The sequence below is a fragment of the Pelobates fuscus genome, chromosome 3 (genome assembly GCF_036172605.1).
Source record: "Pelobates fuscus isolate aPelFus1 chromosome 3, aPelFus1.pri, whole genome shotgun sequence".
NCBI classification, from domain to species: domain Eukaryota; kingdom Metazoa; phylum Chordata; class Amphibia; order Anura; family Pelobatidae; genus Pelobates; species Pelobates fuscus.
Genome location: NC_086319.1, coordinates 395,857,323 through 395,871,318, shown reverse-complemented (window position 1 = coordinate 395,871,318; position 13,996 = coordinate 395,857,323). Strand labels below are relative to the sequence as shown.

Here is a 13,996-nt window from a genome sequence, read left to right as displayed (position 1 = left end):
AGGGACAGACTCATAGCTCCTTCTGTCTGTGTCACTGTGTCACCCTGTAGGGGGAGGGACAGACTCATAGCTCCTTCAGTCTGTGTCACCGTGCCACCCTGCAGGGGAGGAACAGACTCATAGCTCCTTCTGTCTGTGTCACCGTGTCTCCCTGTAGGAGGAGGGACAGACTCATAGCTTCTTCTGTCTGTTTTACTGTGTCACCCTGCAGGGGGAGGGACAGACTCATAGCTCCTTCTGTCTATGTTACTGTGTCACCCTGCAGGGGGAGGGACAAACTCATAGCTCCTTCTGTCTGTGTCACTTTGTCACCCTGCAGGGGGAGGGACAGACTCATAGCTCCTTCTGTCTGTGTCACTGTGTCACCCTGCAGGGGGAGGAACAGACTCATAGCTCCTTCTGTCTGTGTCACAGAGTCACCCTGCAGGGGGAGGGACAGACTCATAGCTTCTTCTGTCTGTTTTACTGTGTCACCCTGCAGGGGGAGGGACAGACTCATAGCTCTTTCTGTCTGTGTCACAGAGTCACCCTGCAGGGGGAGGGACAGACTCATAGCCCCTTCTGTCTGTGTCACCGTGTCACCCTGCAGGGGGAAGGACAGACTCATAGCTCCTTCTGTCTGTGTCACCGTGTCACCCTGCAGGGGGAGGGACAGACTCATAGCTCCTTCTGTCTGTGTCACTGTGTCACCCTGCAGGGGGAGGGACAGACTCATAGCTCCTTCAGTCTGTGTCACCGTGTCACCCTGCAGGGGAGGGACAGACTCATAGCTCCTTCTGTCTGTGTCACTGTGTCACCCTGCAGGGGGAGGGACAGACTCATAGCCCCTTCTGTCTGTGTCACTGTGTCACCCTGCAGGGGGAGGGACAGACTCATATCTCCTTCTGTCTGTGTCACCGTGTCACCCTGCAGGGGGAGGGACAGACTCGTAGCTCCTTCTGTCTGTGTCACTGTGTCACCCTGCAGGGGGAGGGACAGACTCATAGCTCCTTTGCTGTATATATCTAACTATCCTCTCTCTCTAGATCAGGTCTGGGTGGATCAGTTGGAGGCTTTTCCTGCTTCCGTAGGAGACGATGTCGCCATCCCCTGTCATATTAATTACCAACCTGGATTTATAAAGAAGAATTTACAACAAGTGATCTGGACTAGGGGGGAGAAGGGCCGCATAGTAGATACGACATTTACATTCCCACCTAAGGACACTCTGGGATACTCTAATTTATCTGTGGTGGATTTCCCTAATGATGTCTCCCTGCGTATAAGAAATGTACAGAAGGAGGATGCGATGATTTACTGCTGTTCAGTGAAAATCAACGAGACAACATTCAGTGCAAAACATGGCACAGAGCTGATGATTAAAGGTAAAATAACAATAGTCATAGTACATGTTTTAATAAAAAAAAGCAATAACACGGATAATAAAATCTGAAGTCAAAGTTTATTGATTTATCATGAGATTTTGGAAAAAAATATAGAAACCACATGTTTAAGGCAAAAGGCCTGTATTTGTTGGAGGAGTTAGCGTTCCTATAAAAACGCTTCTCCCCCTTCCTACCTTTGCTGAGACGCACGCTATTCACTCTGGTCTCCTCTCCGTGACAGCTGAACTTCCTGTTCTCAACCGCCACTCTTCCGGTCCCGGCATCCTCTCCATTCTCCCGCTCCTCCGTTCGTGCAAACAAACCACCAAACAAACGAACGACAGGTAATCGGCAAAATAGCCGCGTTCGGCTATTTCTGCCGTTTCAACAATTTTTCAATCATGTTGCACGTTTTTTTCTCTTTCAGACGAACAAACAGTAGAACGCATTAAACAGTCGAATGCCCGTTACAATATTCATTTACACAGGAAATGTTTTACTCAATATATATATATGATATGGGTTTTTTTTGGATATCAAATCCGTCAGAGTTTTAATTCCCTCCTTTTGTACAAGAATGCCCCTACTTTTAAGTCTAACATGAATCTAACATGAATCACGTCAATACATTAAAACATTGTTGTCGGATGATTCAGACTGATCAGTTTGACATCTTGTAATTGAACAATCTCCATTACATTCACATATAAGTTTTGCAAATTAATATGGATGTTGCCTATTATCATCTGCTAAACTACAACCGATTAAGTTACTAAATCTATATGATTGGCGTAATCTAATACCACTAATTAAGAGGAGGCTGTTTATGTATTTAGAGGTGACCTTAAGGATATCCTTTCCTTTCTAAAACTGCACCTTAATTTCAGGTTTCAGGACGGCATTCTACCATTAGACAATTACTGGTTCATTATTGTCTCCTGTTTCTATCAGGTCCAAATACATTTTCGTTCACATTTCAATCAACTGCCTCTACAAGGCCACGCATTCACACAATGGGGTATTAGGGTACGGTGGCTTGATTCCCGCATTTCCTCGTCAGGCCACGGCTCCACTCGACAACTCGTCATACGTTTATTCAAACTCGCTATCTGTAACAATCGTCCTGTTTCTAACAAACCTTGCTCATTTCACCCTCCTCTTTCCGTCAGGTACTACCACGCTTTCATGGCACGATGCCTTCCTAAATCTCCCTTCAGGGATATATAGTAGCTGCCCCGGGAATCTTCAGCACCCATATCGGCTATGTCTCCTAGAACTACACTATGCTAAACTTCATTTTCTCTCTCTCCTCTCCCTCGACCACAGCTCCTTTCCTCTTCTTTCTTCCTCCTTTCCCTCCCTTCTTTTTTCTCTTTCTCTGACATAGGAGTCTCAAGGTTCCTATCACAACCACAGCTGGATGTGCTAAATACATTGCATTACCCCCTCATCAAGCCCCCGTCTAGCGTCAGATAACTGTCTATCTAGGGTCAGGAGCTGGCCTTAGTTGTACAACGTAGCTGGTCCCGCAAGGCCACCTCCCCAATCTCAACACAGAGATTTTCGCCCCTTGGCCCAAATCATAGTTAGAGCCTCGCATTCACCCACCTATCGGGTTTATAGTTAGGGCCTCACCTGACATGGCCACACATTTTTGGATCTTTTACTGTCACCGAGAGGCCGACATCCCGCCACCACGCTAGTGGCTTGAACCTCACGCCCAAATCATAGGTAGATCCTCTCACAAGCCACTTATTAACTAGTAGGGCCTCACCTGTCATGGGGTAGATAGCTTTTCGCTTTGGCACTAGTTAGCCAGCCAGTTCTACATAAACTTAACTGTTTTACAAATCAGTTCATTGTTATTGTGGTATTCTTTTTCAGTATGTCCCAAGAAGGCAACAGAGGAGAAGAACCATCCCTCCCTAGAGCAACCGCTAAACCGAACATTGAGATTTCTTGTTTGTGTACCAGCTGGCAAGGACAAATCTCAGACATACTAGGAAATCAAAACTCCATTTTGGCATCTCTTCAGTCCATCGATTATAGTGTCTAAATTAGAGAACACCAATCCGAATCGTATAGACCCTCCTCCTGTAGGGTTTGCACACACCTACTCCCACCAACACACAGGGTAGGCCCCCAGCATCACCTTTCACCCCCCTCACTATTTGAGTACTCACCCACTAATTTGTAGTTATTTTAACACAGGTATATGTAGTTCTAGTGACCACAGATTACTTCATGTATGCGCCATATGCCTTGGGACTCACGTCCAAATCATGTGCCCCTATAAGCTGTATCAAACGTCATGAATACAGAGGTAAATAAGAATTGACCTTCTATTTATGTCACATCCGTCCCCGCACTTAGTGGAATAATTATAAGACACAGGTTCCACACTAGGTTTGGGTCATTCCCTGTAGGCACCTCAGATGTCCCAATCTCCTCATCTAGGCACGTACCGTATACTGTAGACCACCAGCAATACTCTAATAAACAACATCTCACCATTGATCTGTCTGCTCCTCATTCATCCTCAACTTATGCCTTAACTCCCTTGTTACAAACTGCCATTTGTAACTGTTATTTTATTTGACAAATTGCCCTGCTTCCCTGTGTTATGGAGAAGCCTAATTGCCAGCCTTCTGCCCCATAACTATGGACCTAGTGTGTATGGCGATTTGACTGTATTCGTGGGATCTGAGCGCTGTTTGGATATATTGAGCGCTCAGATCCAAGCCATCTGGGGATAGGTTGAATGTGAGGGTTCTGTTCAGTATGATAGGAGTTATGTATTTTTGTGTATTTTTGCTGTTGTTGTGAATGGAGGTATTTTCTGTACCTGGAGATAGCTGGCTTACCACACCCAGTTAAGCCAATTATCTCCAGGATAGAGGACTCTGTGGAACTGGTTTGGGCTGGAAAGCCATGCTTCAGTTGGCCACAAAGAATTTCGACCTAACTTTTAAACCACTGGAGGGAATTGTCTGGATATGTTTGTATTTTAAGTATGCTGAGTTTGAATATGTCATTTTTATGGATATTGGATGTATGGTTTTAAAGTAACAAGGTATGTGCAAAAACTGTATTTTTACTGTCTGTGATAATTATGTTAAACCATTGTGTAACATAATTATATCACAGGCAGAGGGGAGGATTTTGTGTGTAATTGCTGGGAGTGTTTTCTGTAATGTACGTGTATGATTGGTTGTTTTATAACACCCTGTGGGTGGTCCTATCTAAGGGGATCCTGCATAAAAGAAGGTTCTTTTGGTGCCAATAAACAGAATGACTTGTCCCTCTAACTTGCAGCCTTGACTCATGTTTGTAGGGAACAGCTATAATCACTTCAGGGATTGCTATGCTCTGCATGCTCCCTTTGCTACTGAGCTCTTGTAAGAGCTCTTGTTCCTGATCCTGATTCGCTCTCCAGAAGGAAGAGGTTCACCTACTGGAACCTGGAGCCTGGTCGTAGGTCCAGGGCGCAGAGCAGATGGCGAGATACCTGCCCAGCAGCGGTGGTTCATGGAGTCTGCAGTACTTATGGTGGCTACGCAGTAGTTATGGTGTCTACGGTGCTGATGGTCCTTTGGTGAGTGCTAGGAGCATCCTTTTCTACGGTCCAACTTCCAGCCAGCCTGGAGGCAACCGTAACATCCCTCATATCATCCACCTAATTCTCTCTACACTATATCACAGTAGATACATGCGATATTAAGGAAGGGTGAAACCACATGGATTAGCAAGGCAGATATCTCCAGCACCTTCATGTTGCTAATGATCCGTTCCTCCATATAGAATGTTCAAGGGTGGAGTAAGTGCGGTGTGAAGTATTGCTTTGCTACCGGACTCACTTTGGAGGAAGTAGCACAGAAATATTTGATACACTTGCAGAGATTCACTGCTGGCTACTCCTCATTATCACTAGGTGCTCACTGTTATCGTATAACCCGGTGTAGTGAGGGTTAATACCGATTAAGGGATTCACCTTTACAAGGGAATAGCAGCTCATAAACACTCGAACCCACCGAACGGGATACATACGGAAACCTTCTCTCCTGGAACAGGCAAAAGAATACTCCACAGTAGCAATCCCCCAATCACGAGACCAAGCTCCGTATTGAGGGTAAAACAGGATTCTGATTTATTGAGGGCCAGTATTTATGCAGGTCTACCACCTGGTGGACACTTCCCTATGGGCCAGTTGGGAGACTGTGACAAGGGACAGACATGTATCAATGACAGACATACAAGGGGTAAAACATTCACAGGATACACTGCGTTCCCGCCTCTCTGTCCTGGGAAGTAATTCAATTATCTCCCAGGACAGAGGCAAATCGCCATTACCCACAAGGTGACAACAGGAGAGGGAAATGCAATAAAATACACAATGTCACGAATGATACATTAAACATATACATGTAACACATCCCCAGATAGCTTAGGTCTGAGTGCATATTATTACTGAATGGCGCTCAGACCTAACACACACAGTTCAATTGATACAGAGCCAAAGTCTTTTATTACACGAATAAGCTGCATGGCATAGCTATCTGGGTACAACCTTCACTAAATACAAAGTCCCGATTGCTCCGGCGTTCGGCAATATGACATGTCTGTCTGCTGTTTTAGTCTCCCATTTGGTCCCTTAGGGGAGTGTCCACCAGGTGGGAGACCTGCATAAATACCGGGCAGGTAGCCCTCAGTAAATCAGATTCTGCTTGACCCTCAAACCGATGTGTCGTCTCGTTTTTGGGGGAATTGGATTGTATGCTGACTGCCAGGAGTGTAAGCGGATTGTATGCTTTTCCTGTTCGGCTGGTTCCAGGGTTTGTGTGTTTCCAGTTCGGGAGTTAGTGAATTCGTACAGTTTGCAGTTCGGGAGATTGGTGCTTGCAGTAGCTGCTGGTCTAGGAAAAAGGGGATTATCGCCTAAACGATTTTTATCCCCTTTTGAGCAAAACGGTCCGTTACACACACTATCCCTCTGGGGAGTTCATTAATTTACTGTTACGCTTATTACCAGGTCTGTCACTCATCAGTTCTTTCTCTATTGGGAATGCATCCTAGGCTACACCAATTTGACACGGACACTTTGCCCCATAGTTAATTAAGAATTCTTCATACCTCACCCAACTGCCGAACACCTGACCCATAAAAAAAATCTGCATTTCAGCATTCTAATCCGGTCACCCGGCTATTGGCGCACGGCAACGAGTTATCACCTATAGCCTTATTCGCTATCACTAAGAGTACATACGATAAAGCCATGGTGTTTTTCGAGGGCTCTCAGTGAAATACAGCATCCACAAGCATACTGTTCAAACTATGGTCTAATATGCTGAATTTTTCCACTTTCATACAACACTATCAAACTCTACCGATCAGACATACAACAACACGCTCTGACAGCCTTTTAAAACCATACCCCTTCTTCTTAAATGCTTACCCAATAAGGATATCAAGGTATAAGGAATTGGTTCATCACTCCACAAATAACATATACCCATAGATGGGAATTCCGGGCATTATCAGACTCACTAGACAGCATTTGCACCACACAAACCTGGTCATAAACTCCATGCATTTAACCTTCCAAGGATCCCTGAGTCCTAGAAACTTCACGTTTACAGCTAATCAGACAGGCAAATCATGTCTCCTCAAGGAAGACTTAAGAAGGTACGGATAATACCTCATGTCACGCCGACATTTAAACCAGACAATTAAGACACTTGCTCTACTAGACTATCCCTTAACTACTTCTAAATTCGGTTCTACATTCATACTCTAGGCATTCAATTAGGTTGGGACCCTGCCTCTTATTTAAAACATCCGTTCAGAATAAGTACAATAAGTACCACATCCAGTAGCAGTACGCCGGTACACATGAAAAGTAGGTTCACTGGAAGTCAGCTATTTTATACAGAGACATTCCGCAATGGGAGAAGAGGTAAGGCAAGCGAATCTTATTTGATAATTATGTTGCTAATAAGTGTGTTTTCTTGCATTTCCTTTTTGCCCTCTTTTTACAGGCCTAACCCTACGTCGGTTTCGACACACCACATCGACTCAATTCCAGCCACAAGGTATTTCACGGTCACGATATTAACCGACCACAAGTTTAAGGCCAAAGGCCTGTATTTGTGGGAGGAGTTAGCATTCCTATAAAAACACTACTCCCCCTTCCTACATTTGCCGAGACGCACGCTGTTCACCCCACCCACCTCACCCTCTTTCTTATATAATCCTTCGGGGGCTCTCTTTTTACAGGCCTACCCCTACGTCGGTTTCGGCACACCACACCAACTCATTTCCAGTCACAAGGTATTTCATGGTCACGATATTAACCGACCACAAATTAATTTAACATTCCCTCTATATCGGTCACACAGATTGCATAACGATTGTAAATAGAAGGCAGAACAACTGTCAATGTTAGCAAGCCGTGCAAATAAAATGATTTGATACTAAACTACACTGATTCCGTATATTTGGAATTAATCAGGAGAGAGTGTGGGCAGATTATTGGTATCAAGAATTGGTATCTATATTCTGTTCGTACTCCCACTTCTGATGCTCGCCTTCAAGATTTCTCGAGGGCTACACCATTCCTGTGGAATTCACTTCCCTCCTCCGTTAGATGCTCACCCAGTCTCCACTCCTTCAAAAAATCGTTAAAAACCCACTTCTTCATAAAAGCGTATCAATTAAAATGTTAATAGCTCCTGACTGATTCATCAGTGCAACTCATATCTGGTGTAACAGTAGTGTACATTTTTTTTAAAAAAATACAATTTTGACTGTAATAGATTGAATAGCAGTTAGTTGTCTGCCAGCGTGTGTGTCAGGCTCACAGCGTATACTGTGCCCACTTGCCCAGTGCCACCACTCATATCTGGTGTCACAATAGCTTGCATTTAACAAAAAAACTTTTTGGACTGTAATATAATAGCAGTCAGTTTCCTTCACTAGTGTGCGTTTCAGGGCCTGCCAGGGCACAGTGTCACACCAGTGCAGCTCATATCTGGAGTAACAGTAGTGTACATTTAAAAAAAATATACAATTTTGACTGTAATAGATTGAATAGCAATTAGTTGTCTGCTAGCATGTGTGTCAGGCTCACAGCGTATACTGTGCCCACTTGCCCAGTGCCACCACTCATATCTGGTGTCACAATAGCTTGCATTTAACAAAAAAACTTTTTTGACTGTAATATAATAGCAGTCAGTTTCCTTAACTAGTGTGCGTTTCAGGGCACGCCCAGTGCCACCACTCACTCACTGGTGTCCCAATAGATTGCATTTTAAAAAAAACTAAACTTTTTTGACTGTAATATAATAGCAGTCAGTTTCCTTCACTAGTGTGCATTTCAGGGTCTGCCCAGTGCCACCACTCACTCACTTGTGTCACAATAGCTTGCATTTAAAAACAACTAAACTTTTTGGACTGTAATATAATAGCAGTCAGTTTCCTTCACTGGTGTGCGTTTCAGGGTCTGCCAGGGCACAGTGTCACACCAGTGCAACTCATATCTGGTGTAACAGTAGTGTACATTTAAAAAAAAACAAAAACATTTTGACTGTAATAGATTGAATAACAGTTAGTTGTCTGCCAGCGTGTGTGTCAGGCTTGCAGCGTATACTGTGCCCACTTGCCCAGTGCCACCACTCATATCTGGTGTCACAATAGCTTGCAATTAAAAAAAAAAAAACTTTTTGGACTGTAATATAATAGCAGTCAGTTTCCTTCACTAGTGTGCGTTTCAGGGCTTGCCAGGGCACAGTGTCACACCAGTGCAACTCATATCTGGTGTAACAGTAGTGTAAATTTTTTAAAAAAAAATACAATTTTGACTGTAATAGATTGAATAGCAGTTAGTTGTCTGCCAGCGTGTGTGTCAGGCTCACAGCGTATACTGTGCCCACTTGCCCAGTGCCACCACTCATATCTGGTGTCACAATAGCTTGCATTTAAAAAAAAAAAACTTTTAGGACTGTAATATAATAGCAGTCAGTTTCCTTCACTAGTGTGCGTTTCAGGGCTTGCCAGGGCACAGTGTCACACTAGTGCAACTCATATCTGGTGTAACAGTAGTGTACATTTAAAAATAAAAATACAATTTTGACTGTAATAGATTGAATAGCAGTTAGTTGTCTGCCAGCGTGTGTGTCAGGCTCACAGCGTATACTGTGCCCACTTGCCCAGTGCCACCACTCACTCACTGGTGTCCCAATAGCTTGCATTTAACAAAAACAAAACTTTTTTGACTGTAATATAATAGCAGTCAGTTTCTTTCACTAGTGTGTGCTTCAGGGTCTGCCAGGGCACAGTGTCACACCAGTACAACTCATATCTTGTGTAACAGTAGTGTACATTTAAAAAAAAATTTTTTTTGACTGTAATAGATTGAATAGCAGTTAGTTGTCTGCCAGCGTGTGTGTCAGGCTCGCAGCGTATACTGTGCCCACTTGCCCAGTGCCACCACTCACTCACTGGTGTCACAATAGCTTGCATTTAACAAAAAAAACCTTTTTGGACTGTAATATAATAGCAGTGAGTTTCCTTAACAAGTGTGCGTTTCAGGGCCTGCCCAGTGACACCACTCACTCATATCTGGTGTCCCAATAGCTTGCATTTAAAAAAAAAAAAAAAAAAAAACTTTTTTGACTGTAATATAATAGCAGTCAGTTTCCTTCACGAGTGTGCATTTCAGGGCCTGCCAGGGCACAGTGTCATACCAGTGCAACTCATATCTGGTGTAACAGTAGTGTACATTTAAAAAAAAAAAATTCTTGACTGTAATAGATTGAATAGCAGTTAGATGTCTGCCAGCGTGTGTGTCAGGCTCACAGCATATACTGTGCCCACTTGCCCAGTGCCACCACTCATATCTGGTGTCACAATAGCTTGCATTTAACAAAAAAAACAACTTTTTGGACTGTAACATAATAGCAGTCAGTTTCCTTCACTAGTGTGCGTTTCAGGGCCTGCCAAGAGATTAAAAATAAGAAAAGGGCATTTAAAGCATTTAAATCAGACAAATCAGATGCATCTTATAAAAGATATAAGAAAGCAAATAATGCGTGCAAAAAGGCAATTAAACTTTCTAAACTTCAAAATGAAAAAATGATAGCTAAAGAGAGCAAAACCAACCCCAAAGCATTTTTTAAGTACATAAATTCCAAAAAACCCAAAAATGAAAGTATAGGTACACTTAAAACTGAAACGGGGGTGTTAGTTAATGAAGACCAAGAAAAGGCAGGAATTCTAAATAACTATTTCTCCTCCGTATATATTAAAGAAGAACCCATGGCAATAGATGTGCAAATGATTGCTACTAAAAACTTGCAGAATAATTGTAATTGGTTAACTCAAGACAATGTGCTGCAGCAACTAAAGAAAGTTAATATAAACAAAGCTCCAGGGCCTGACGGTATCCATCCACGTGTACTTAAGGAACTAAGTGTAGAAATAAGTGAACCTCTGTTTTTAATCTTTCAAGATTCTTTTCTTTCAGGAAGTGTTCCGGAGGATTGGAGGAAGGCAGATGTGGTTCCTATATTCAAAAAGGGTTCAAAATCCTTGCCTGGAAATTATAGACCTGTGAGCTTAACTTCTGTGGCTGGTAAAATATTTGAAAGGTTATTAAGGGATAATATTCAAGAATTCCTTGAGAAGAATATGGTTATCAGCAAAAATCAGCACGGTTTTATGAAGCACAGGTCATGTCAAACTAACTTGATTGCGTTCTACGAAGAAGTAAGTAGAAGTATAGATCAGGGTGTTGCAGTGGATGTGATCTATTTGGATTTTGCCAAGGCATTTGATACAGTTCCACACAAAAGATTAGTGTTCAAACTCAAGGAAATCGGTCTCGATGAAAATGCTTGTTCTTGGGTAGAACATTGGCTTAAAAACAGAATACAAAGAGTTGTCGTTAATGGTAAATTTTCAAGCTGGACAGAGGTGGCAAGTGGTGTCCCTCAGGGGTCTGTTCTGGGACCCCTTCTATTTAACATTTTTATAAATGATCTTGAAGACAGCATTGAAAGTCATGTTTCAGTGTTTGCAGATGACACAAAACTTTGTAAAATAATACAATGTGAGCAAGATATTACTTTGCTGCAGAAGGATTTAGATAGACTGGAGGACTGGGCACTCAAATGGCAGATGAAATTTAATGTTGAAAAATGCAAAGTTATGCACTTCGGCGTAAAGAATACACAAGCAACGTATACCCTTAATGGAAGCGAATTAGGGATAACAACACACGAAAAGGACTTGGGAATTGTTATAGACAACAAACTATGCAACAATGTGCAATGTCAATCAGCAGTGGCCAAGGCCAGTAAGGTATTGTCATGCATGAAAAAGGGCATTCATTCTCGGGACGAGAATATCATTTTGCCTCTCTATAAATCACTGGTAAGACCACATATTGAATATGCTGTGCAATTTTGGGCACCTGTTCTAAAGAAGGATATCATGGCACTAGAAAAAGTGCAGAGGCGGGCTACAAAATTAATAAAAGGAATGGAACATATCAGCTATGAAGAAAGGTTAACAAATTTAAACCTATTTAGTTTAGAAAAACGTCGCCTGAGAGGGGATATGATAACATTATACAAATATATTCGGGGCCAATACAAACCATTGTGTGGAAATCTATTCACAAACCGGACTTTACATAGGACACGAGGCCATGCGTTTAGACTGGAAGAAAGAAGATTTCGTCTAAGGCAAAGGAAAGGTTTTTTTACTGTAAGAACAATCAGGATGTGGAATTCTCTGCCTGAAGAAGTGGTTTTATCAGAGTCCATACAGATGTTCAAACAGCTACTAGATGCATACTTGCAAAGACAGAATATTCAAGGATATAATCTTTCAATGTAGGGTAATAACTGCTTGATTCAAGGATAAATCTGACTGCCATTCTGGGGTCAATAAGGAATTTTTTGTCCTAGCTTGTTGCAAAATTGTGCTTCAAACTGGTTTTTTTTTTTTTTTTTCTCTTTTGGATCAACAGCAAAAAACAGGTGTGAGGAAGGCTGAACTTGATGGACGCAAGTCTCTTTTCAGATATCTAACTATGTAACTATGTAAGTATAACACCAGTGCAACTCATATCTGGTGTAACAGTAGTGTACATTAAAAAAAAAAAAAAAATTGACTGTAATAGATTGAATAGCAGTTGGTTGTCTGCAAGTGTGTGTGTCAGGCTCACAGCGTATACTGTGCCCACTTGCCCAGTGCCACCACTAACTCACTGGTGTCCCAATAGCTTGCATTTAAAAAAAACCTAAACTTTTTGGACTGTAATATAATAGCAGTCAGTTTCCTTCACGAGTGTGCGTTTCAGGGCCTGCCAGGGCACAGTGTCACACCAGTGCCACTCATATCTGTTGTCACAGTAGCTTGCACGCATAGTACCACTAATCGAAAAAAAATTACAGGCAGAGGCAGGCCACCCCGCAGGGGCCGTCGTGGTTCTGTGATTCCCTTTGGCCCTAGAATAATGCCCAGTGTTTAGAGGCCACGTACCCTGAACTTGAAAAGTTCTGTGGACATAGTTGACTGGCTAACACAGGACACCCAATCTTCTACAGCTTCCGTTCGGAACCTCGACGCACCATCATCCTCCAGCTTAGCTTTGGGCACCTCTCAAGGTACCACTCGACTGACTGCCGCCACCACCAACACTAGCACCACAGCCGCTTCACTTGGTATGTCAGAGGAGTTATTTACACATCAGTTGGAAGAAATGAGTGATGCGCAACCATTATTGCCAGAGGATGTAGATAACAGGGATATGTCTCAGTCAGGCAGCATTACACACGTACGGTGTGATGATGATGATGTCGTACCCACTGCTGCTTCCTTTGCTGAGTTGTCAGATACAAGTGAAGTGGTTAATGATGACGATGCGTCCGTGGATGTCACGTGGGTGCCCACTAGAAGAGAAGAAGAACAGGGGGAAAGTTCAGATTGGGAGACAGAGAGGAGGAGGAGGAGACGAGTTGGAAGCAGGGGGAGGTCATCGCAAGTAGCTAGTGGCACAGTCAGACAGCATGCACCCCGGGTCAGCCAGACAGCACACCAAACAACGCATGCTGTTGCCACAACCAGAATGCCGTCATTGCAGAGCTCAGCAGTGTGGCATTTTTTTTGTGTGTCTGCCTCTGACAACAGCGATGCCATTTGCAATCTGTGCCAAAAGAAACTGAGTCGTGGGAAGTCCAACACCCACCTAGGTACAACTGCTTTGCGAAGGCACATGATCGCACATCACAAACGCCTATGGGATCAACACATGAGTACAAGCAGCTCACAAACCCAAAGCCTCCAACCTCCTCCTGGTCCAGCATCTTCAGCCACGTCAACCACTGCTGTCCTCCTTGCCCCCTCTCAACCATTCGCCCCTCCGTCTCTCGCCTTGAGCAGTTCCTGTTCATCTGCCCACAGTCAGGTGTCTGTCAAGGACATGTTTGAGGGTAAGAAGCCAATGCCACAAAGTCACCCCCTTGCCCGGCGTATGACAGCTGGCTTGACTGAACTCTTAGCCCACCAGCTAAGCATACAAGCTGGTGGAGTCTGAGGCGTTCAAAAAATTTGTAGCTATTGGGACACCG

At 43.4% G+C, this 13,996-nt stretch overlaps 1 protein-coding gene across 1 annotated transcript in view; it reads left to right on the top strand.

Moving 5' to 3' along the window:
- The window catches only part of LOC134601890 (uncharacterized), a 296,175-nt gene that overhangs the window by 71,593 nt on the left and 210,586 nt on the right, over positions 1 to 13,996 (top strand). Inside the window, exon 3 of the mRNA XM_063446394.1 lies at positions 1,026 to 1,364. Coding sequence (XP_063302464.1) covers positions 1,026 to 1,364 — 339 coding nt within the window. The remainder of the gene's footprint in view (positions 1 to 1,025; positions 1,365 to 13,996) is intronic.